This window comes from Rhinichthys klamathensis, unplaced genomic scaffold (genome assembly GCF_029890125.1).
Source record: "Rhinichthys klamathensis goyatoka isolate OS25496 unplaced genomic scaffold, OSU_Roscu_1.1 h1tg000098l_1, whole genome shotgun sequence".
Taxonomy (NCBI): Eukaryota; Metazoa; Chordata; class Actinopteri; order Cypriniformes; family Leuciscidae; genus Rhinichthys; species Rhinichthys klamathensis.
Window position 1 is genome coordinate 3270944 of NW_026606637.1, and position 26416 is coordinate 3297359.

Below are 26416 nucleotides of genomic sequence, written 5' to 3' on the forward strand. Positions count from 1 at the left end.
TTTTTTAAGTGTACAGTTAAATAGTGCTGTTACTGAAGTGGCTGTCTACACTTAAGTGATCATTCTAATAGTCTGTTGTGGGCAGAATCAGTAGGGCATCTTTTGGATCTACTGATGTAACACATGATGCTAATTTGTCTATGAATAAATAAGCATGATGAATATTTAACATGACTGTGTTTGTCAGGTTTAGCACCACCCAATGGTTGTCAGATGACAGACAATTCTACAATTGATATTTCTGAAAAGAAGAATTATCGTTTTAAAATGTTCATTAATACAAATCAGAAGGCAAATCTATTTTATTTATTACAAAAATGTTTATTACATACTACAACATTACAAAAAAAAAATGACATGGTTTCATATTTACAACATCAAAAAAATAAGATATTATTCACTCTCTCCAGCAGACATTGTGGCTGGGAGAACGTCTTGTAGGACATGTTTTCAAGAAAATAAAGATTGCTTCGTTGCACAGATCTATAGGTTAGTTTACAATGAGCTTTAACATTTCCTCACATTTCCAGACGGTGTGGTTCTTATGTTAGTGTGGAGGGGATTCTTCTCCAGAGACCTCCACACAGACAGTTCTTGATCCAGCGCTGCTCCCACTGTCTCATGGCGTTGGTTTTATTTGGGGATCTCAGCATGGTGACACAGCCACACCTAAACAGACCGAAAAGACAAGAGCTCATTGAAGAGTGGTGCTAAATATAGAGTTTGTGAAGGCAGAATCATCATCATATGAGGAGATAAAAGATTTACAGGCCCAACTACCCACAAAAAGCATAGCACATCATAGTCTGTTTACAAGTATTATTATTTTTTGTATCAAAAGTAATTTAAATGGAATTTGTCTTTATTATTCCATCAAACTCTTTTTAGAAGTCAGAAGTTCATATATATATATATATAAATAAATTTAAAGGTACACTATGTAACTTTTGGCTCTCTAGTGGTTAATAAACAAAAATGCATGCATCTTGCGGAAGAACATTGTTGCCGGAGCTACTTCTCTCTGTTAATGTACTGTATATGAGGAGTCACACAGATACTGAGCTACTCCACAGCGGTTGTCGTCCAGCTTGGTCTAAAATAGTGTCAATATAAACACTCCTTATAGGCGTACTGTAGTGATTCAGGCATTTTAAAATATGGCACAAATGGCATTTTTAAATATGAAACTGTTTTTGTTACTAATTTGAATTAATTTTAAATTATAATAAAATTTAACAATATTACAGTATTTTTAATCAAATAAATGCCACCTTGGTGAGCATAAGAGACTTTCAAAAACATCAACTTCAACATCAACTATCAACATCAAACAACAACTAGCACATATATATTCATTTCAGAAGACAAAATAACAATATATACGTTAATTCATATAATAAAATATGTGACATCATAATAATAATTCACAATATAAAATAATTCACATAAATAAATATATATACAGTGGTGGGCAAAATTATTAGAACACTTGGCATATTTAAGAGGTTTCAATTGTTATTTTCCAAGAGGACAATGACCCTAAACATTCTTCTAACTATTGCAGGAACTGCGACAAAAGGAATCTGCTGAAACATTGAAAATGATGGACTGGCCCCGTCAAAGTCCGGACCTCAACCCCATTGAGCAAATTTGGGGTGCGTTGGGAAAAAAAAAACTGGACAGATCTTTTTGTACATTCAAAGGAAAGCCTTTGGCTTCAGTTGCAGAAGGCATGGGATAACAATAGTGTTGAAGTTCTCAGGAAATATATAGACACTATGCCAGAGAGATGTGCTGCTGTAATTGCTGCAAAAGGTAGACATACCAAATATTAAAGTTAAAAGAGGATAAAAACAGTACGACTCACTTCATCTGATATTTGTTGTGCTCAGAGCAACTATCTGGATGTTTCATGAACATTATGAAATTAAATCATGTTTCATGATGATCATTTGTTTCAGGAGGCAAACAAAATGTCAATATCTTCAGATGTTCTAATCATTTTAGCCACCACTGTGTATGTGTATGTATATATATATACACACACACACATACATACATTCATGTGAAAAAGAAAGGACACTTTCTTCTTTAGAATTATTTGTTTTTACGTATTATAATAAAAATCTCCTGGTCGTTAGCAGAGGGTTGTTCCATAAAAGACGCTAAGAAAAGCGGGGATAAACTCCAACACCTGACTTGAATGAACCTAACAAATAAGTTTGGGCTAAAGCGGTTTTATAAAAGATAATTGAAGTTCACGCAATCCCACTAATTTGATCCAGGTTTATCTAGTCTAGATAATTGCGTGTGTACGCGTTTCTGAAGCAGCCCTAGAGGTCGATCGTGGATCAAATCGATCCACCACCAAACAGCATATATTTTGTGCTGTTTAATGCGTTTGAGACATGTTTTTTTTTTTTCTCAGTGCAAAACTTACATTTCACATGTATATTCTCCATCTGTAAATGTTAGAACGTCATGCAAATATTTCCATTTTGCTGCTAAACTTCACATTGAACGAGCGCTGCTGCGCACATGCGTGCCAAATAAGGAGCACAATAATTCTGACTAAAATATCAATTTTGCTTGGAGAATTCATATGCAATATTTTATAACACCAGAAATATCTTTTAATTATAATAATTTGTCTTTAGGATGTTGGATAAGTTGCATTGAACTTATATCTCATTACACTCATATATTTTATACTTAAAATAATAAAAAAAAATGTAACAGAAGTAGCATAATTGAGGGAAGAATCTTTTAATAAACCAAATATAATAAAGATACAAAATATAGTTTTGGGTATAGGACCTATGCTCCTTAATAAAGATGACATACTTATTTAGAATGCTGAGAATTACAGCTTTTAATGCAATAATTTATTTTGGAGAAAGCAAGAATCCCCAGTTTTAAATGATTGGTTAGATTTAGTTTCTAAAGTACAATATGGAGAGGATAACATGAAATTAAGAGCAAAAGTATACATTTTGAAAAGATATGTGCAACTCTAAAATCAAAGAATATTCCATAAAATAAAGGAATACATATTAGCCACATTAACTACATTTTTATATAACCCTCCCTCCCTTTTAATTCTAGTTATTTGTTATTTTAGTTATTTACTTATTTAATATTGAATATTTAAATAATATTACTTGAATAACTCATTAAGAATTGTGTGTCATTCTAAGGGTTTGATATAAATATGTGAATGTTTAATTTTTATTAATATTTATTTTTATCAATAAATATTTTGTCGTTTTTCCCTTTTTTCATATGTAAAAGTGTGTAACTGTAGTTATTGGTTATTGTTCTAATTATGTATTTTTTAGGCTATGTGTTGGTGGGTATTATCACAAAAGAAAAAAAGTAGAAGGAAAAATAAGGAATATTAAATATTATGTCTTTAAAGGAACTGTCCATTTGTTGTCCAATTGCGTTAAATGTGTTTGAATTGAAAGACATAATAAAATAAAATATGCGAAAATATTTGTAATTTGGATATTAGATGTGCCTTATTTAGAATTTTAAACCAACAAGTGTATTTTTATGATAGCAATAACTGTAAAGGGACTATTGTAATGGGGTAAATTAAATGCAGGCTAATATACTGTATAGGCCAATTACTAAGCTCAGAGTCATACCAGTTAAAAGGTATACTGTGCTTTTGTATTTTTTATTTTGTGATTTTAACTTCTGCTATAAAAAGCTTTTTTTTTGGATTGTAATTTTCTAATGTTCTTCTAATAACCATAAAAATGTACTACAGCTGCCAAACAAAACCAGAGAGAAATGTACTCCTAAATCCTTAAATTAAATCTTGGGCACAAAACATTCAGCTAGTAAGAAAAGAAAACCTGTAGGATATACATAGGATATATATATATATATATATATGTTAAACAACTTTAACATAAACATTTTATGTACAATATAATTGAAAACTATATTGTCTCATTTATCATTGTAGCCTTAAGTACATTTCCTGTATACTGTATTTATTTATGGACAGATAGTGGTTAATAAAAGTAATTAAGTAATAAAATAATGGTACGAGAGAGTGTCAATGTTAATATCATTGTGTTCCTGATGCTCAGTGTTAGAGGATCTGTGTAACAACTCAGGCTTAGCCTGACAGTTAGCCTGTCTTGGAGCAGGTTAGTTTCCCAGCATAAGTTTCCAGAGTAACTGAGTTTGAACTATTTTAAGTTTGCTTTATGAAACAGAATCAACCGACAATAAGTCTGACTAACCAAAATAAGCCTGGCTTGTATTCTAATCTTGTTTTATGGAACAGCCCTCAGGTCTTAAAATGAGGTAAATACAACCTCAGATGAACAACAACACATGACATCTCGTTGGCCCCTGACAGAGCCTGGTTTCTCCCAAGGTTTTTTTCTCCATTCTGTCACCTGATGGAGTTTTGGTTCCTTGCCACTGTTGCCTTGGGCTTTTGGCTTGCTTAGTCGGGGACATTTAATATTCAACAATATTATTGATCTGCCTGCATTGACACCATTATATGAGAATTGAACTGAGCTGGACGGTGACATCACGGTTTTCTCCAGAGCGGCTATATATATATATATATATATAAAAATATAAATATATAAAATAAAACTTCAAATCTGTGAAAACGCTGACGGCGTGCACATGCATATTACGTATTTAGTCTATAGGCATGCACGTTTGAATATATATGTGCACAGGCGTGCAAGTCTTTTTTTTACAAATTGATCTCACCAAATTACTTGTCTGGCCTTAAAGGAGAACTCCGGGCAATTTTTAAGTTAATCTCGATCGTTACACCTTTGTGTGTACTGTCTATAGAAAAAAAAAAACACGAACCGGATCGGTGCTTGCAACACGGAGCTGTTCCCGCAAATGCCCAGAGCTCCCACTCAGCTAAAACAGCAGTTATGGGGGCATAAACAAAAATAGTGTCTTTGTACCTCTTAACAGACACAAAATGCAATTAAAATGTCTGTCCAACATGAACAGGGGCCTTACGTGTGAACAAGATGCGTTTAGCAACTTAGCCATTGTTTAAATTCACCTAAATAGTGTTTTAGACGGCAAGCTGTAGTCTCGCGCTGAAGTCCCGTGGGAACTCAGTTGTAGCCGGAAAAGGTAAACAGTGTCCAGGTGGGAGGAGCGTGGAGTGTGAAGAGTGATGATCGGAGTTGCTTACAAGTGAAGAAGAAATGGTTCGTGTTTGTGCCTTTCCGAATTGTGGCAACAGAATTCGAAAATATAAAAACTTAAATTTTCATCGTCTTCCTTTCCATGACCTCGAGATTCTGCAGTTGTGGCTAGTTGTACTTCAACTTGATGTGCAAACTACCATACAAGTACTACACGCTAAAGATTACCGCATTTGCAGCGAACACTTAAGGATGACTACACAGACACAACACAGCGGGGCCGGTTGAAGAAAAAAAAACATTCCGTGGACGAAGACGGGTGCAACCACTGTGGAGGTAATGCAAACTTTATTTATCCTTCCATTTGGGCACACGCGGCTTGAGGAGAGATTGTGCAGTAATGTTTTTGTAGACTTATTTGCAAAACTTTAATTATTTCACTAGCTTCTATGACTTGAATTATATTCTCCATAGTTACGTTACTACAAGCTTCTTCACTTGTAAGCAACTCCGATCATGCTCTTCGCGCTCCTCCCACCTGGACACTGTTTACCTTTTCCGGCTACAACTGAGTTCCCACAGGACTTCAGCGCGAGACTACAGCTTGCCGTCTAAAACACTATTTAGGTGAATTTAAACAATGGCTAAGTTGCTAAACGCATCTTGTTCAAGCGTGCCGCACAAGCCCTCAAAAGTGAAGCCAAAACGTCTCGATCGCCCCCCAGTGACCGGTCCTAGTATAGGTCATAAACCCCGCCTCCCCATGTTATTCAACGGGACGTGAGACCAACTAAACAATTAAATTACACTTCACATATCCTTTTTCCAAAGATAGTTTCTGTTATTTACTGTAGTTTCTATCACGTTGATGTAATTTCAAGTGTTTGTTTTTAAAATAAGTTTGTTTTTAATTAGTTATTTGATGCTATAAAAACGGTGCTGTGACATCATGATTGACAGCTGTGATTGACAGGTTCTCTGTGCGAAGTAGTCACTGAAGCACCAACGGACTTTTTTTCATAATGTTGACTATGTGGTTAGTAGTTGTATTTACCTTATTTTAACGAGGTACTGCAATCAGCAGACATCATTGGAGGAGAACGGAGCAGAAAGAGGCCACTTAAGAAAAGTGCAGGGGCGTGTGCTTGCGATTGATTCTGCGAGAGTGAGGGCGGGGCCTTGATTTCACGGCTTTACTTCCTGCTCACGACAGCGCATGTCTGGTCCAGAAAACGCAAGTGCGCAGACTCAAGACCCAAGATGTCAGCGCCATATCGGGACATTGGCGGCTTCAGTTCTCTCCGATGGAAAGAGCGAAGGGGCGTCGTCCATCTTTTTTTACAGTCTATGATCTTGTTCACACGTAAGGCCCCTGTCTATGTTGGACAGACATTTTAATTGCATTTTGTGTCTGCTAAGAGGGACAAAGACACTCTTTTTGTTTATGCCCCCATAACTGCCGTTTTAGCTGAGTGGGAGCTCTGGGCATTTGCGGGAACAGCTCCGTGTTGCAAGCACCGATCCGGTTCGTTTTTTTTTTTCTTTAGACAGTACTCACAAAGGTGTAACGATCGAGATTAACTTAAAAATTGCCCGGAGTTCTCCTTTAAAAATTCATAATACCGATTTTTTTTCAAGGAAAAAACTTTTAAATATGTAATTTTGGAGATCAAAGATGAGTTTCAAGGGAGAAAATTATTGAATACAGGGGGACTTTCACAAGAAAAAATTAAGCCAAAATGGAAACTTTTAGCAGCAATACGTTGAAGGAATCGTTTTCTGTATGACAGTATCAGTCTCTCGCATCGTTCTGGAGGAATTTTGGCCCGCTCTTCTTTATAACGTTGCTTCAGTTCATTGAGGTTTGTTTGTTTATGTACAGCTCTCTCATAGTCCCGCCATAACATTTCAATCAGGGTTGAGGTCTGGACATTGACTGGGCCATTGCAACCTTGATTCTTTTCTTTTTCAGCCATTCTGTTGTAGATTTGCTAATGTGCTTGGGATCTTCGTCCTGTCGCATGACCCAATATCGACCAAGCTTTAGCTGTTGGACAGAAGGCCACACATTTGACTCTAGAATACTTTGGTATACAGAGGCGTTTCATGGTCGACTCAATGACTGCAAGGTGCCCAGGTCCTATGGCTGCAAAACAAGCCAAAAATCATTACCCCTCCACCAGCGTGATGGACAGTTGGTATGAGGTGTTTGTACTGATATGCCGAGTTTGATTTTTGCCAAACTTGGCGCTGTGCATTATGGCCAAACATCTCCACTTTGGTCTCATCTGCCCGAAGGACATTGTTCCAGAAGGCTTATGGTTTGTTCAGATGCAACTTTGCAAACCTAAGCAGTGTTGCTGTGTTCTTTTTAGAGAAAAGAAGCTTTCTCTGTCCCGTCTTTTTCTAATTGTACTGCCATGAACTTTAACATTGAACATGTTAACTGAGGCCTGTAGAGTCCGAGGTGTAGTTCTTGGGTGTTCTGCGATTTCTCTGACCTGAATTTGCTGGGACGTCGACGCCTGGGAAGATTGCCAACTGTCTTGAATGTTTCCCACTTGTGAACAATCTTACTTACTGTAGAATGATTCAAATTGTTTGGAAATGGCCGTGTAACCCTTCTCAAATTGATGGCAGCAACACTTGCTTTAAGACATGATCATTGTTGATGTCGTTCCTCCTTGGGATTATGTTAACACGCACCTGAATGCTCCAGACCAGCAAATTTAGATGCGTGCCGAACGGCACGGTACGGTTTTTACTGAGAACCGTTACACCCCTAATATACAGTGGTGTGAATAAGTTATTACCCCCATGCTAAAGTTGCCTAAAAAGAGGAATAAAAAATCATCTTTTGGAAATTGATCTTAATGCCTTAATTAGAAAAATGAGGAAAAATCCAACCTTTAAGGACACCAATTTTCTTTGTGTATGAATAATGTATCATAAATAAATAAATGTTTTTCCTTAAAATACAGGGTGCATAAGTCAGTTCCCTTGGCCTTTGGAATTAAAATATCCCACATCATCACATTCCCTTCACCATACCTAGAGATTGGCATGGTGTTATTTCAGTTAGCCTAATAGCTGGTTTGATTTGCATTGAAAGATGATCTTATGGAAAGTACCCCATGCCAATCTCTAGGTATGGTGAAGGGAATGTGATGATGTGGGTCTATTTTAATTCCAAAGGCCAAGGGAACTTTATCAGGATGCATATTATCCTGGATCCATGAAATAACTGGCCTTTAAAAATAAAAATCTGCCTGACTATATGGGAATTTAACATAGGGGGGGGCCTGACTTATGCACCCTGTATTTTAAGGAAGAACATTTATTTATTTATGATACATTATTCATACACAAAGAAAATTGGCGTCCTTAAAGGTTGGATTTTTCCTCATTTTTCTAATTAAGGCATTAAGATCAATTTCCAAAAGATGATTTTTTATTCCTCTTTTTAGGCAACTTTAGCATGGGGGTAATAACTTATTCACACCACTGTATATATATATATATATATATATATATATATATGTGCGTGTGTGTGTATATAGAATTTATCCCTTTTTTTCAAAAATACATTTTAAAGGCTTTATAAACTAATTTGTTTATAACATTAACATTTCATGTGAGGAATACTTCTAAAGTGATACCTGGTGCAAGCTTTGCTGTCCTCTGTTGGAGAGATTCCCAAATGTAAACATCTCAGATGGTCCATCCTCTGAGATGCTGGAATCCTGAAAGAACACCATCAAAACATAAATGCACTAACCACTGGCAACAATTAAACCTTTTTATTAGACAATTATCTGTCAATTCAGTTTATCAGAAATCAGACTTGGACTATAGCGCAAAAGTCATACGGACTACTTTTATGCTGCTTTTTTATTAATTTTGAAGCTTGTTTTCCAGTCTTTATTAACTTTCATTATATTTAAAAAGTGGACAGGATATTTTTCAAATTATGCATCTTTTGTTTTCTGATTAAATGATGATAGAATTTTTTGGGTGAAATTTCCTTTAAGAAACCGATAATCGCTCACCTGAACACCTCCACCTGTGCATTGGGGTTGACCCCAGGCAGGGTGTATGGTTTGCCAAACTGAAGTCTGAGCGGGTGTTTGCTCTGGATCTTAGTGATGACACCATCGTTGATGGGCAGCCAGTCCATGCTGGGTACTAGAAGCTGACTGGGCAGCAGACAGCACTCATCAATCAATGTCTCATCGGGGTCCTGCGGGTGACTCTCATCTCGAGCTATCAACCAAAAGAAAACAGCAAAACAGAGTAAAGTTTTTTTGTTTTTTTTTAGATTCTACAGCTTTTTCACTGAACTGAAATTTTGGCCCAAAGAGTGACGGTCTAAGAGGGTCTAACTCACAGCAGAGCCAGAGTTTGGTGAGCAGCCGGAAGAGCAGAAACATGCTGTCCTGGTTGTCAGACGTGGCCGTGTAGATAGGCAAACAGCCTGGTTTCAGCAGGCCCCAGATACGGATCATGACCAGCATCTCTCTGAGCATGCCCAGAGACGCACCATCCCGCAGGAACCCAAACCCTGGACGCACAATGGAGCCCTGAAGAGATATAAAGGGATAACAGCATCATGTAAAACTCAAAATTGGCAGGATAATTTGGCAGAAATTGGCAGTACTCTTAGTAAAGGTCGTCCAGTTGATCTCACCTGGTTGGGCAGGTTGGCCAGCAGGTAAAGAACAAAGTCTCCGACCCACTGAATGAGCTGCTGGAGAGATTGGAGAGGGGGTCCGTCCAGAACAAACTCCTCAGTCTTGAGGTTGATCATCACTTTATCAATGTCTGAACACATTAACCGATCAGAAATCTCCATTAGCGTCAAAACAACAACAAAAGTGGGAAGATGGGAGAATGGAAGTATGGATGCTCTGATGTAGACCTGTATTATCTGTCATACAAATAAAAATTTCATTCTATTTTGTTCATGTCACTTACAGTGTAATGGTGTGTTCAAGTCATGTTGAAAAGATTGTATTTACATGAACTGCTACACAAAGTCATAATTTTGAGTGGGAAAATTTAGCTGAACAATTTGCAGCCACCTTGCTCTGAACAAAGTGACTTGAACGCACCTTCTGTCGTAATTACGACTTCCCAACTCGTAAATATGAGCTTCCCTGACAGCCTGGAGCTCACATCACTGAAAACGTCTAAACAAATTTTCAAATAGGTGCTATGTTTATTTATAAATTGCATATTTGAGGTCTAAACAACTACATTCACACCTAAAAAAACCTCTTAAAACTAAATTATGTTACAGTATTATTTGTAATATTATAGTAGGTTTTCTCCTCTGCCATTTATCTGGCAGAAACAGACGGAGTTATACAAATCGTGAAACGGTTTCCATGTGATATTCTACAAATGACTGAAAAAGGCTCTCAGCCAATCAGATTTGAGAACCAAAATATAATAATATAATATATAAACCCACAAGCCTTCAATTCGTATGAAGGAAGACCTTTGACTTTCTTTGTGTACACCAATGTTTTTTTATTTTTTTATTTCATCTTTATTCTCCACCAGATTAGTCCCCTGCTTCTCCCTACCGAACCGGAAAAGGACATACGAGATTGCGCACTTTTTTAAGCACTTAAATTTCCCATATTTGGATGTCGAAATGTAATTGAAATTTAAACTGCACAATTATCACGGTTATCTCAAATAATTGAGATTAGGTCAAATAACCAAAATCAGACGATTGATCAATAATCACGGCAGGCCTACACTGAAGCATTTTTTGGGTGGTGGGTTATTACCAATGTCAGTGTTTTTGGCACAGATCTCAGACAGTCTGTCTCCGGGACTCTTGTCGGGGGTGTTGAGCACATGAGGTCTCAGTAAAGACTTCAGCGTGGAGCTGATGGCAATAAGGAGCAGTTTAGCGTGGAAGTCACAGGCTCTTGCTGCAGTGGCAGAGGACAGCTTACACAGAGACGCTTTCACTGCCACTATACGGGTGGACAAAACCTTAAAGACAGGAATCACAAGAAAGTCAATTGATAAGTCATGAGGTGGAAGTTTCTATAATAACAGGTTGATCTACCTGCTGCAGTGCTTGGTTTTGTCTCATGTACTCCTCGTGAAGTTTCTCCAGAAGGTTATGCACCATGCCGGGCTGCGCGTGCAGCAGAACGTCCCACCAGTCATATCCCGTCACCATGCAGTACTCAAGGAGGAACAGTAGGTGGCGCAGAAGCGTGTTCATGTCCAACATTTGGCCCATAGACGGGGACACTCGAAGCATGTGCAACTGAAATCATAGGAGGGGAAACATAAAATCTGAGGGTGCTTCTGTCATCGCTAGGTGTCATGACGTCATACCTTGCCATGATTGTCCACGCCCACCAGAGCCAGAGATGTCCAGGAGAACTGAAGGGCTTTGAAGTGCAGCGTCGGGCCGCCAGTCCTCTGGCGTTTAATGGCGGGTTCTTCTCCAACACGCTGGGAGGAACCAGAGGAACCGTAGAACACTCCCATGGTGTGCAGGGAAAGGCGATGGAGAATCTGGATACTGCCGTCATGGAACGCCAGGGCAAGACCTGAGGACAACAAAAAAATAATCAATCTGAGCCATCAAAGCCACGTTCTTTGAAGTAAGAGAAAGGATACAAAGGCTGTACCAAGGCCTGGGAAGAACTTGGTGTCTGAGGCGACTTTGAGATCAGTGTTCGAGATGGAGATGGGAAGTTTAGGCAGAGCGACAGCAGATACACGGTCCAGATCGTTGGTCGCTGAGAGAATACGCCACTTCAGAATCATTGGCTGCTTTTCACCGACTAAAAATGGTGAGAAAACAAATGACAAAGGGTTGACGTCTGATGATATCAGCAACTTAAGTTTCAATCCAGTGATGTAATAAACACATACACTCACACCTACTACTGCAGCTCAGGGAATTTGTTGTGCCCAGGAGTAAAACAAGAAGACATGAACTTTATTTTATTCCACATGCTTTTAAATTGTTTTATAATAACGTACAGGTTTGATTGTATGAAGCCTGATGTATTTCAGGTTTTTCTGTGTATCTGTTTTACTCCACCTGTTTTTTTTTGTTTTTTGTTGTTGTTTTAAATTAGGTACATAAGGTTGTCTTGAGCATGTGTTATGTTTGATTCATTTCAGGGTTTTGTTCTATTAATATCCTGCCTTGTCAAACTCTAAATAAACTAACTAACATATATATATACTGTAGATATTTGAAATCAACCCACACAAACACACCCCCTCCCTTCATTGCTCTGCCCCCAGCATTGCCAGATTGGGTCGACAATTGGGTCCAGCCCAAAACTCTCCAAAACCTGCCCAAAACATTCACTCCCAAAATAATGGGATATAATTCTATTGTCATGACAACCAATGTTTAAAAATAACTCAAAACATGGCAATACGGCAGGAAAATTAGCAAATATAACAGAAATGTTTCTACCCAAAGAGTTAGAAACTATGAAAGCATGTAAAATATTTTCAAACAGCAGTAAAGAAATGAACAGACTTTGTACATGTTTTGAGAGGGTCCCTTATTGCGCTAAAACCCCGCTACACATGAGCCAACACTAGCCGACTCTGCAGTGGGCGTGTGTGTTTAGTGACGTCATGATGACTGATTGGATAGAGTACATGCACACTTGGGTTCTGTTTGTTAACTAATTAGCCTATAAAATTTAAACCACCAAACTGATTCCAAACCAGCCCAAATCAATTAAGCAAAGATGACTAACAAACGACAAGAGCAAAACATGAACATACAATACAAAAGAAAATATACAAGCAGGAGTTTGTTGTTTGTCACCAGCAGCACACCAGCTCCAGACAAATAACGACAAAATCGCTTTGGGGCACAGTATGTATTTTACACTGCTAGAGGTCAGATTTTCAAAACAATAACAAAGCCATAGCTTGATGACACTGGAAGGAGTGTAGAAATGATGGGAGTTGTCGTCTTCACCTCCACAGCCGATGGAAATCAATCCGACAGAACTCACAAATAATGTTCATGGATGAGCTAATGAAATATAGTTTTAACCGTTACGTTTTATGCACCTGATTTTATTTAATTCTAATGAATTATCTGCTAGGGGTTGCACAGACTAGTCAACTTTAATGCTAGTATGCCATGACCAGAGCCATAGAGAGAAAGTTGCGACACGCTTTGATGTCGCCGCGACGGCTGTCACGTGGTTCATGTAAGCCCCAATAGTTCCAAAACACACGCGGGCTGTCATGTTCTTCTATGGACAGACAGCAGCGATTGCATTATCAAACGGTAAATATAAAATAAAACACACACCCAAGTACTTTTTCAGCTGTTATTGCATTTTGTTAATGTCAGTTTTGCATTTGGAGAGGCAGGGTGACAACTTAGATAAGTTTATAGGCTATATTTTTGGAGGTAAACGCTAGTGTTCATGTTCGCATGGGTAGTAGCACTGGCTTTAGCCGCTCTAACTTAACTTTTCCATGTCATTCATCTGATGATGGACGTCTCATGATATTTATTTTAGCACAACTGGGCTGTATTAGGCTATTGATTCCCGTGATCTTGCTTATAAATTCCGCTTCGTGATCACGCGAAGAGGTCTGCGGTCCGTTCAGAATTCCAACCAACATAAAATATAAATAATTACGCTGTGCATGTGCAAATGAATGATTTAGGAGGGAAATAGACTGCTCCAATAACGCAGAAAGCAACGACTATATACAGCAATGTTCGGTAAATATTCAACCGAAAAATATTCTTCATAAAATTAAACCGGAGAGATAGTTGTGAATTAACTATGTTCCTAAATACATATAAGCACATATATGCATAACCCTAACCCATTTAAATAAATGAATTGTGTGTGTGTGTGTATGTATATATAATATTATATATAGGCTATATATATATATATATATATATATATATATATACATATAAAATATTTTTAAAAATATTATATATTATATACATCAGGTTACCGTAAGTTAGCTAACGTTAGTGAAGTGTTGGTCACGTAAGCTATAGCTGCAATTAACCTATTATCTTCCAATAAACATTTACTAAAACTGGCTACATAAAATATAACTACAGACTAGATTCACGAGAGGTCGGCTAATGTGTGTAAAAGTAAAAAAATACAGTAATTTCATTAATTTACCAGCGAGCGTACTTCGGAAGCACTGAAAATGAATGGGGTTCAATGGGGGAACTATCAGTGTTTGGAACTATTGGCTGCTCCACGACACGCGTTACTGTACTTCCGCATTCCAAAGTTCCTATGGCGGTCTATGGGAGTGTCGCAACGCTTTCTCTCTATGGCTCTGGCCATGACGCTTTAAGCTTGATGTCGACTAGTCGCTGATCATGGCCTATAGAGGGCGCAACAGGATAAGAAAGAAGTCGAGGGGCGCTGCCGAGCATCAATGGAGTAGGACGTGAGTTTGTTAGCTCCTGCCGATTTCAGTTAATATTGTTATTTTTCTGCGCTTTTTCGTTACATATTTAGTATAGTCTCACTCCGCAACATTTTTTACTAAAAAGTCTAACTCCGGACTGCATAAGATGGCTGGAAAGAATTCTAAAACTCGCAAAACTATTCAGACACAACTGCGGCCTGGTCTGCAAGTTGCGACCGCGTCTTCGAGCGGTTCATCTGTTACCTCAGAGGTCGAGGGCGCCTCGACGGATGCCAACCTTGACATCGCTGCACTCAAGCTCGAGTTATTGGCCTCGGTGAGGAAAGATATTGCTGATATTTTTAAAAAGGAACTCCAGGATACTCTCGGGGATGCTTTGCCTACTATTAAGCTCGACCTGCAAGCGGTGAAGTCACAGCTGGCGAATGATAAAGCTGCTACCGATGCTACCATGTCTGAGCTAAAAGGTACGGTCGGAGAGATGGAGCATGCACTCACCGAGTGCTCAGATGACATCGCCGAGATGAAAACAACTATCGAGCGCCTCACAGCTAACATAGCCATGCTGGAAAATAAATGTGAAGACTTGGAGTCCAGATCACGGCGTAACAACATCAGGATAGTGGGAGTACCGGAGGGCCCTGACACCTGTACCACGGCTGCTGTGGCCGCCTTACTGAAGGAAGCGTTCAATTTGGAAAAGGAGCCGCTTTTGGACCGGTCCCACCGGACCCTCCAACCCAAACCCAAGCCGGGTGATCGTCCACGAGCCATTGTGTGCAGATTTCATTATTACAGTGGCTGTGTTGACATTCTGCGCCGCGCGAGAGAGCTCCGACAGATTAAAGTCAGAGACGTGACCGTCTCAGTTTTCCCTGACCACACTGTCAAGATAGCTCGGGCTCGGGCTGCATTCAACGAGGTCAGACGTCAACTTCGTGGCATTGACGGTGCTCGATATGGTCTGTTTCATCCAGCGCGTCTTCGCATCACATACAACGGTGTTGAGAAGGATTTCGTTTCTGCGGAGGAAGCCAGCGACTTTGTCAAAACTTTGGTTCCTGGGTGAGCTCCAACTGCGTATCTGATCTATGTTCTATTAGGCCTATTCCTTAGAGGTTGTGAATACACCAGTCTTAATTTGTTTAGTATTAGGTGGTTTTCTAGCTTGCTGCACTTACTAGATCTGATCAACATTACCTCATTTTATGCTTTCTGCATCTATTTGCACAGGACTGAGGGCCCACTGTTATTATTTGTATTTTCGCGTGCTTTACTGTATTCATGCGCATATGTTTAAATAGTGTTGAGATCGGCGGGAGTTTTTTCTCTCTCTCTCTCTCTCTCTCTCTCTCTCTCTCTCTCTCTCTCTCTCTCTCTCTCTCTCTCTCTCTCTCTCTCTCTCTCTCTCTCTCTCTCTCTCTCTCTCTCTCTCTCTCTCTCTCTCTCTCTCTCTCTCTCTCTCTCTCTCTCTCTCTCTCTCTCTCTCTCTCTCTCTCTCTCTCTCTCTCTCTTTTTTTCTTCTCTTACTTTTGTTTGGTTTGCATGGCCTCCGAGTTGTTCAACGGTGTTGTGGACAACTTTTGTTTACTGTGGGAAGCACTGCTGTCTCCTTTGTTCTGTGGTTATATGGGGACTTTGGGTGCATCTGTGTTTAGGGGTATGTTGGGAGGGGAGGGGGGCCCACCTCGGCTCTATATGATCATTTTCAAAAATAAATTCTTCTTTTTTTTTTCAAATGGTTAATGGCAATATAGATCCCAGCATTGCTGGGTCAGGCACACCTCTCAGATTCATCAGTTGGAATATCAGAGGTATGGGTAATCCTGTTAAGAGATCTAAGGTTTTTGCACACTTGAAACGTTTAAACTCTGATTTAGTTTTTTTGCAGGAGACTCATCTTCGTGTTAAAGACCATGTTAGGTTACATTGCCCTTGGGTAGGTCAAGTCTTTCACTCAAACTTTAATTCAAAAGCTAGGGGAGTCGCTATTTTAATTAACAAAAAAGTCCAGTTCTCATCCACTGACGTTATTGCTGATAGGAATGGCAGATACCTCATGGTTGCTGGTACCCTGATGCAAAAAAAGGTTTTGTTGGTGAATGTATATGCCCCGAACTTCGATGATGTTGAATTCGCTAACAGATTGCTGAGTAACATCCCCTTCTTGAATACACACCTGCTGATTTTCGGTGGGGATTTAAATTGTGTTTTCGACCAATCTTAGATCGGTCTAATCCTCGAAATCTATCTCAATCTGCTATGTCTAAAACATTCTCTGATTTTATGGAACAGTATGGTCTTATTGATCCATGGAGATCTCGTAACCCCTCTATTAAAAAATTCTCTTTCTTTTCCCAGGTGCACCATTCATATTCTAGGATTGATTATTTTTTTATTGACAGTACGCTTAATTCATGTGTTAATTCTTCGGACTATTTAGGTATTGTAATCTCCGACCATTCACCTTTACTATTAGATATTCAACTTTCTACCTATAAACGTAGCCCACCACTTTGGAGATTTAACTCTCTCCTTTTGGCAGACCAAGAATTCTGCAAATTCATTTCAAACTCTATTGATGAGTTCTTGTCTTTCAATCATAATGACTCATCTTCATATTCATTGCTGTGGGAGACACTTAAATGTTACCTGAGAGGTCAAATTATTTCTTATTCTGCTCTTTCTAATAAAAAGATTAATGCCAGGCTTAATGCACTTACATCTGTGATTGGGGACCTTGATCAAAGATTCGCGCTGAACCCTTCTCCAGAACTTCTTAAGCAGCGTCTCGATCTGCAAGCAGAATTTGATCTCATCTCAACTAAAGAGGCAGAGCGCCTGCTATTACGCAGCCGTGGCTCATACTACGAATATGGCGACAAGGCAAGTCGTTTACTGGCACATCAGTTACGACGGCAGGCCACTTCCCGTTTGATACCTGCTATTAAAAACACGCATGACACTATTACTACAGACCCCTTGGAAATTAATGCTATTTTTAAATCATTTTACTCTTTATTATATAAATCTGAATTTCCTACTGACAACACTAAAATGAATACATTTCTTCAGAATCTTTCGAACCCTGTCATTGGTACAAATACTGCCACGCAAATGGACTCTCCACTCTCTCTTGAAGAAGTATTAATAGCAATTAATGCTATGCAATCTAATAAAGCCCCAGGCCCCGATGGGTTTCCGATTGAATTTTTTAAAACATTCATTGGCAAATTGGCACCGTTACTTTTATCCGTATTCAATGAATCCCTAGAAAGTGGTTCATTACCACCAACCTTGACACAAGCCACTATTGCTCTCCTTCTCAAAAAGGACAAAGATTCGACCTCCTGTGGGTCTTACAGACCATTGTCTTTGCTTAATGCTGACGTCAAGGTATTGGCTAAAGTAATTGCATCCCGCTTAGAGAATGTGCTTCCTCATATTATATCTGATGAGCAAAATGGTTTTATAAAGGGACGTCAACTGTTTTTTAATACCCGTACACTTTTCAATATAATTTACTCAAAACACTCGGCTGAACTTCCTGAGCTTGTGATTTCTTTAGACGCCGAAAAGGCATTCGATAGGGTAGAGTGGGAATACTTGTTTGCAGTTCTGAAAAAATTTGGATTTGGTGAAAAATTTATTTCTTGGATTCGCCTCCTTTACTCATCCCCCAAGGCTAGTGTTCATACTAATGATGTTTATTCTGATTATTTTGCCCTTGGACGTGGAACTCGCCAAGGTTGTCCTTTATCACCTTTGCTCTTTGCTATTGCTATCGAGCCTCTGTCAATTACATTAAGATCTTCCCCTTTATTCAAAGGTATCACCCGTAATGGATTCGAATCTAAATTATCACTTTATGCGGATGATTTGTTATTGTATATAACTGATCCTACACTTTCCATCCCTGTGGTTTTGGGTATTCTGGAGAACTTTTTTTCTCCAGCGCCTTTTCAGGTTACAAATTAAATTTGGAGAAAAGTGAGTGTTTTCCCATTAATACTGCAGCATGTCAGTTGCAACAGTCAGATTTGCCTTTTCGTTTTAGTCCATCAGGGTTCAAATACCTTGGTGTTAACGTGACTCGTTCTTTATCTAGCCTTGCGTCTGCGAATTTCACTCCCCTTATCTCTAGGATTACATCCAATATTCAAAGATGGGGTAACCTCCCCCTTTCACTAATCGGCAAGATCAATGTTGTTAAAATGAATATTTTACCGAAATTTCTTTTTTTATTCCAGTCAATTACTCTTTTTCTGCCAAAACATTTCTTTGACTCATTTTATAAGATAATTTGTTCTTTTATTTGGGGCGGAAAATCACCTAGGATTCGTAAAACTCTACTGCAGAGATGCAGACTTAATGGAGGACTGGCATTACCTAATTTTTTAACTTACTATTGGGCGGCTCACATCCATAAACTTTGCTACTGGTTAAAATCCCCTGGATCCTCTTGGTGTAAATTAGAACTATCATCCTGTAGGGGATCTTCTATACCTGCTCTACTTTATTCCTCTTTACCTACGAAACCTTCTCTATACACTGATAATCAAGTGGTTCTTAACACACTCAAAATCTGGTATCAATTTAGACGACACTTTAAATTTGTAGATGCATCTTCCTTGGGTCCTATCAATAACAACCATTTATTTCCTCCATCACTTTCGGACTCGACATTTTCACTGTGGTATGACAAGGGTGTTTTGCAATTTAGAGATTTATATGTAGATGGTGTCTTTGATAGCTTTACCAATCTGTCATCTCGCTTTGAAATCCCTGTTACTCATCTGTTTCGCTATTTTCAAACTCGCAACTTTGTGGCTAAGTGTTTCCCTAATTTCCCTTCTTTACCTCCAGTGCATCGGTGGGAAACCATGCTTTCATTTGTCCCTCATCACAGGGGAATCATTTCAAAGCTATATGACATTATCTTAGCTTTTAGCGACCATTCAAATGCCAAACTTAAGGGTACATGGGAAAGGGAACTGGGAATACAAATACAGGAGGAGTCTTGGGAACAGGCCATATAGAGGATACGTTCTACCACCTCTTGTGCTCGTCTTGGACTTATTCAATTCCAATTCAATTCAATTGTGGAAGACAAATGTGATAAATGCCATGGCTCCCCCTGTCATCTTAGCCACATGTTTTTTTTTTGTCCTGATTTGGTAGATTTCTGTAGCCTGGATGCCAGCCCGAACCCCGCCCACAACATTTTTTGATCGGGAAGTTCGGTCTGGACTCGCTCCATTGAGGAGTAATTATGATCGGTTCAGAAATCGTCGGGCCAATCAAATTGCCAGGGCGGGCTTTATACGATGATGGACAGATGATCTGCAGGGACGTAATCCTCACGTTATCAAAGAGCGCTTGGGTTGAACTGGTTTCCCTCACAGATGACTGCCGCTGGAGAACTGAGATATAGAGATTCAGCTATCGCGTCCGTTGTAAAAGAAATCGACAGCGCATTCATTTTAAAAGACGAACATAGAACTGCAATCAAGGCATTTGTCGATCGGAAAGATGTGTTTGCCGTCCTTCCTATGGGATTCGGCAAAAGTTCAATTTATCAGCTGGCTCCGATGGTAACTAAGAAGATGGGACGCAATGAAAACCCTGTGGTCGTTGTGGTTTCTCCTTTGGTCGCACTCATAGAGGGGCAAGTAAAAGAAGCAACACTCGTTATTTTACTTCTTCCAGCGTGCGTGCATTTGAGTTCTGTAGTTGACAACTGTGCTATGCAAAGTAGTTGACTTACTGCGTTGCTCTCATTGGTTGTAGGTCTATCCAATTGAGTGCAGAGTTTTTTTTTTTTTTCTGGTTCGGTTAAGACACGCCTCATAATCAAAGCCCTATGAAGCAGTATCAGACTCACATTCTGACTAGAATATGAGTATGACGAAGTCAGGCTAAGATTTCTGGGTGGCTTATTTTAATATTATGTCCTCTGTTCTTGGGGTAAATCTCCAACCTTGTCCTTTGATTGCTATATTTGGGATTCCTGACCCCTCAATGGCACTTAACCGTACACAAAAGGACATCATAGCTTTCACATCCTTACTAGCAAGACGCTCCTTATTGCTACATTGGAAGTCTGCTAAATATCCTTCTATCTCCCGTTGGCTCAGAGACATCATGTATTTTTTTAAACTTGAGAAAATTAAATATACATTGAGAGGATGTACAGTCAAATTTTTCCATAAATGGCAACCCTTTATTTCCTATTTCACAAATTTAAAGGTACTACCCAATTGAATGTGTGCCTGTTATTATTGTACTGTTTGTATTGCATAGTTAACCAGTAATTTGTGTGTTGGTCATGGTGAGCTGAGTGGGTGGGGGGTTGTTTATTATTTCTAACACGACACTCTGTGATCTAATTTACTTATTTCTAATAATTCTTATTAGAGTGTTGTGTTTTTGTTTTTTTTGGGTTCCTTTTTTTTTTTTTTTTTTTTTTTTATTATTATCTTCAATGTGTATATGTGTCCGGGTACATGTACATATATGTTTAAAAAGTGTGAGGAAAAAACAAAAAAGGGGGGAAAGAATAAATTGTATCTGTGAATGGAAATTCTGTATTGTTTGTTATTGTTGTATTGTTTTTCCTTTTTCCTTCAATAAAAAAAAGAAGAAAAAAAAAAAGAAAGAAAGAAGTCCACATTCAACAGTTAAAATGACAAATAAATGTCATAATCAGAGAGCGAGAAAAACGAAAAACATATCTCCGCAAGATATGTTTGATTACACCATCTGGATGCTCAAAATTGAATGGGTGAATGCACGTTTTAAACAGCTTATTGTACATGTAAGTTAATCGCCGTTCTAACCTAATGCACTGCTACATTGTGACGCACACACATACAGACAATAGCTTGCACATCACGATCAGAAACATTCAGAAGCGCAGAATTGTATTGTCAACACTGTTCTGTGATTTAGCAAAAATCTTGTGCCTTTAAATAATGTAAAAAAAAAGTTAAATGTTAATATAGCATAGCAGTATTTGTTGTACTGCCTTTAAAAACATTGAATTAAACATCAGCATGTAAAAGTAAAACATCAGTGTAATACTGTAACAAAACTCTTTTCCAAATCTGGATTTATGTAACTTACCCACAGGTGATCGATGTTGAAAGATATTATTAACTGGGAGACCCTCCTTCCGCAAGGACCAGCACTCTACAATGCTGCCCATCTGACTGGACGCACAGAGCAGCACCTTCAGAAACACAGCAATCACAAAAAACACGTTAAGATATAATAACCAGAAAACAGCATGGAAATCAACATTCATATCAGCCAAGAATTATACTAAATCTATACTATATTAAGAAATAATATTATATACACTGCCGTTCAAAAGTTTCAGATCAGTAAGATTTTTAATGTTTTGAAAAGAAGTCTCTTCTGCTCATCAAGGCTACATTTATTTGATTAAATATACACACACACACACACACACACACAAAAAAGTAATATTGTTAAATATTATGACAATTTAAAATAACGGTTTTCTATTTTAATATATTTTAAAATGTAATTTATTCCTGTGATCAAAGCTGAATTTTCAGCATCATTACTCTAGTCTTCAGTGTCACATGATCCTTCAGAAATCATTCTAATATGCTGATTTGATGCTCAAAAAACATTCATTAATTATTATTATTATCAATGTTGAAAACAGTTGTGTACATTTTTTTTTCAGTATTCTTTGATGAATAGGAAGTTCAAAAGAACAGCATTTATTTAAAATATAATCTTTTGTATCATTATAAATGTCTTTACTGTAACTTTTGATCAATTGAATTCATCCTTGATGAATAAAAGTATTGATTTCTTTTCATTCTTTTCCCCCCAAAAATAAAATAACATTTCTTACTGACCCCAAACTTTTGAACGGTAGTGTTTAATGTTATAAAAGCTTTCGATTTCAGACAAATGTTGATAATAATGAGAAATGTTTCTTGAGCATCAATTCAGCATATTAGAATGATCATGTGACACTGAAGACTGGAGTAATGATGCTGAAAATTCAGCTTTGATCACAGGAATAAATTACATTTTAAAATAATTAAAATAGAAAACAGTTATTTTAAATTGTCATTTTTTTGTATTTTTAATCAAATAAATGCAGCCTTGGTGAACAGAAGAGACTTCTTTTAAAAACATATACAATCTTACCGATCCAAAACTTTTGAACGGCAGTGTACACTACCATTCAAAAGTTTGGGGTCGTAAGATTTAGTTTGAAAGAAATTAATACTGAAGATGAAAATAATCATTTCCTTCCATTTTAATATTTACATCTTAAACATTTAAAAATGAATAACTAGTATGAATAACTAAGTCATTTTAGGTATGAAAGATGAATTTTCTGACGTACCTGTTCTGAGTTTTCACGTGTCAGGAATTTAAGGTGTGTGACGGCGGGGTACTTGTCCCTCCGCACCGGGTCAGTGGTGCAGCGCATGAATAGCGAGGGCAGTAGCTCAGTGTCGATGCGGCACTTCTCATTCACTACGCTCACGCACACTTTATAGAACTGCACTGGAGAAGAACTGCTGCCATCGGTGGCCGCCACCACGATATTCCCACCGCCCGTGAAGGCGATGTCAGCCAGGGCCACGCGACCCCTCAGCCTGCACAGGCTCTCGCTGGCCGTCAGAAGAGTCCCGTTCGGCTTTAACAATGACACTGTCACCAGACCGCTTACTGTCACTGCAAGCCAACCCTCCATGGGTTTCCCGCCAAACAACGTGAGGGAGGGGGAGAACTTAACCCGGGAAAACTTCTCTCCAAAGTTCGTAGAGCCAGACTGAAGAGCAACAAAGACATCAGGGTGTTAGTTTGGATTTTTTAACCCTTAGTTAGTAGGCGGTAATGAGGTTTCCTTGCCTTTTCAACATGCAGGGCGAGTTTAACGCCATTGTGTAACCATGAGAGGGACACGATCGGGTCTCCGTCCACTGAGCTGCTCTGTGTGCACTCCCAGCTGTTCACCAGGTGCTCCGTCATGCCCCAACACTTAATATGACCATCACCATCAGCAGACAACAGCTTCGAGCCTGGCGGACCACAACACACACAAACAAGTGGTGATAATGGTGAGGAGATTTTTAAATCTGTAGGCGAATCTCAAGAAACCTTTCAAGAACATGTCTGGCTTACAGTTAACACGAAGTTTAAAATAAAAAATATATAAATCATTTTATTTATTATCATAATAAATAAATTTTATAATATCAAAAATAAAGCTTATTTCTTGCATTGTGACATTCATATGACAATACAGCATATTATGTATTGATTTAATTATGGCAATATAAATCGGTACATTTAATACATACATCTCATTGAGTTACACATATATATATATATATAACTATTTTATTAATAGTTTTAATTAGCTTTAATTTGTATATTTTCATTTTTCTTGTTATTTTTATGAGGGTTTTAAAATTAATTTTACTATTTAGGTTTGATTGCTCTTTTTTTTTCGGTTTTAGTTCAGTTTTAGTTCATTATTTCCAGTTAGTAATTTTAGTGCTTATTTAAGTTACTTCAGTTGGCAAGGAAACTTTTCTAATTTTCATTTTTCCTCTAATATTTTGTTTTAGCTCTGTTTCAATTAACAAGTCAAGTCACCTTTATTTATAAAGCGCTTTTTACAATACAGATTGTTTCGAAAGCAGCTTTACAGTGATAGTGGGATAGTGATAGTGGTCCTTCTTTGCAAAGTGACATTGCCAATTTCTTGTCTGGCATGCACAATGCAGCATTTTTAGTCGTTTTCGCTGATCGATGTTGAATGGGAATCATTTTGATAATGTTGTCGTACAGAGGAAAAAAGGTTTCTATTTTTAGTATATCGTTGTCAAGTAAAGATCCTTAGTTAATTTATCGTTAGTGTAAGACATCACTGTTTTCTCTGGAGAAAACAGTGATGTCAACGTCCAGCTCAGTTCAGTTTGTAACAGTTTTAGGTAATGATAATAACCATGATTTGCAGTATTTTGGATCTACATTTTACATTTTCCCTCCCCAGATGATAAATTATGAAATGATGATATTAATTATTTTTCTCATCATTTGTAAGTTGCTTTGGATAAAAGCTTCTTCTAAATGATTAAATGTTGAAACTTTTTATACATTACAGTAGCATCTATTGTTCTGTCTCTAATTTATGCTGATTTAACTAAAATTATCACATTACCGTAACACTTTTTAAAATTACTCCATCACAAAAGTGAGAATACCCATTTAGAACAAGGAGAACTGAACACTTCAGCGCCGGTGAACACATCATCAAAGATGCAAGAGTGAGAGGAAGATACTTTGATTAAAGATTACAAGGGCACATGAAAAAATATATATATATATAGATCCTATTTCTCATTTTAATTGTTATTATTACCTGGACATGTTTCCAGAGGTTTCACACATTTCATGATCCATAAATTAATCATGATGACTGACCTGACTGGTCCCATTCCAGGCAGGAAATGACCTCAGTGTGACCAGAGTTGATTGAGTACACATCCCAGGGGTGATCAGTGTCAATGATGTGTATCATATGACTCAGATCTACAGCAGAAAAAGACATCCGTTCATAAATGAATTATCCCCTCATTCTTGTTATTGTTGTTGGTAGTACAGTATCTCATCAAAAACACTGATGCTCTGGGCATCTCCAATTCAGAAACAATTAAAAGTGTATGCTTTTCCTCATCACCCAGTTATAACTCACCAACGGGTCTGATAATATTGGTAATAAAGGCATTGTCCAGACCTTTGTCATCCTCCTCATTCTTCAGATCAGTGGTGAAGGCGATGAGGTTTCTACATGACCAGGCGCACACCAGAGGGATTGAGGGACAGTGGTTGCTCTTGGGTCTCTTCTCCCACTCGCAAACATATGCGATCTCCATTATATAATGAATTAAACTGAAGGTCAACAGCACATATACCTTTACTGAAGACCTTTACATATATAAACAATCACTGTGTGAGTAAAAAAAAAGCAAACACTTAACAGTTAGCATCCCTGCTAGTGTAGGTTACAGAAAGAAACAGAACAGACCGATGGAAATAACAGTTATAAAACTGCATGCTCCTGCTTTTGAGATAGAAAAGAGAGAAATGTGTTAAAGTATAATTGTCCTGTCATTACGAAAACTATTTAATTTCTTCTTCTTCTTTTTGTAAACTATTTCATTTCTAATACTTTTATCGGCATATTAAAGCGGCACATCACTGAGCGTCTATGTTCGTCTATTCTTTCCGTGTTTAGAGACTCAACTAAGACGTGCTGCCCCCTATTGGACTGGAGGACTGTATGTATTCTTTCTTTCTTTCTTTCTTTCTTTCTTTCTTTCTTTCTTTCTTTCTTTCTTTCTTTCTTTCTTTCTTTCTTTCTTTCTTTCTTTCTTTCTTTCTTTCTTTCTTTCTTTCTTTCTTTCTTTAAAGTGGACTTAATGTATAGGCTACGTATCTTTATTTTCTTCTTTATTCTGCCATTGTAAAATAAATATCTTATGTTGTGTTTTTACCTGTAGTCATCCCACCACAACTAGGCGCTATACTGTGCAAGTGGTACTTCCACTGAATGAAATGCTCCGTAGCTGCTGCGCTGACTAGCCCTTCCACTCTCCAATAACATACCCTTCTTTAAGTATCGTAAACCATTAATTGAGTTAAAAAGTAAATTCTTATTTTTTTATGGAATATTGCAGTATTCATCATAAATGATTTTTATATTAATTCATGTGCCCAAAAGATACAAAAAAAGTATCTTTTTTTTTTTAATCAAAGTATCT

General features: G+C 38.0%; 1 protein-coding gene across 2 annotated transcripts; it reads right to left on the reverse strand.

Moving 5' to 3' along the window:
* Window positions 1–509: 509 nt before the first annotated feature.
* med16 (mediator complex subunit 16) lies at window positions 510–25648 on the reverse strand. Of its 2 annotated transcripts, none has more exons than XM_056252678.1 (14): window positions 25390–25648; window positions 25077–25184; window positions 23496–23665; window positions 22984–23415; window positions 21714–21819; window positions 11813–11968; window positions 11514–11731; window positions 11236–11442; window positions 10949–11159; window positions 9838–9971; window positions 9538–9730; window positions 9200–9413; window positions 8810–8893; window positions 510–669 (listed from the first exon to the last, which is right to left on the reverse strand). In XM_056252678.1, exons 1-14 carry the CDS (start codon window positions 25526–25528, stop codon window positions 543–545), a joined length of 2499 nt encoding a protein of 832 aa, XP_056108653.1. In that variant the 5' UTR covers window positions 25529–25648; the 3' UTR covers window positions 510–542. The 2 variants fall into 2 exon arrangements, with proteins under 2 accessions (XP_056108653.1, XP_056108652.1); XM_056252677.1 differs by having other exon boundaries at window positions 25348–25648.
* Window positions 25649–26416: the final 768 nt, after the last annotated feature.

Excerpts from the sequence above, each read along its gene's own strand:
- med16 (XM_056252677.1), bottom strand. The coding sequence starts at position 25,528 with ATGGAGATCGCATATGTTTGCGAGTGGGAGAAGAGACCCAAGAGCAAC. Across the intron at positions 21,820-22,983 it reads CACGTGAAAACTCAGAACAG|GTGCTGCTCTGTGCGTCCAG; the intron begins GTACGTCAGAAA and ends GTGTTTCTGAAG. Across the intron at positions 670-8,809 it reads GACAGCAAAGCTTGCACCAG|GTGTGGCTGTGTCACCATGC; the intron begins GTATCACTTTAG and ends CGGTCTGTTTAG.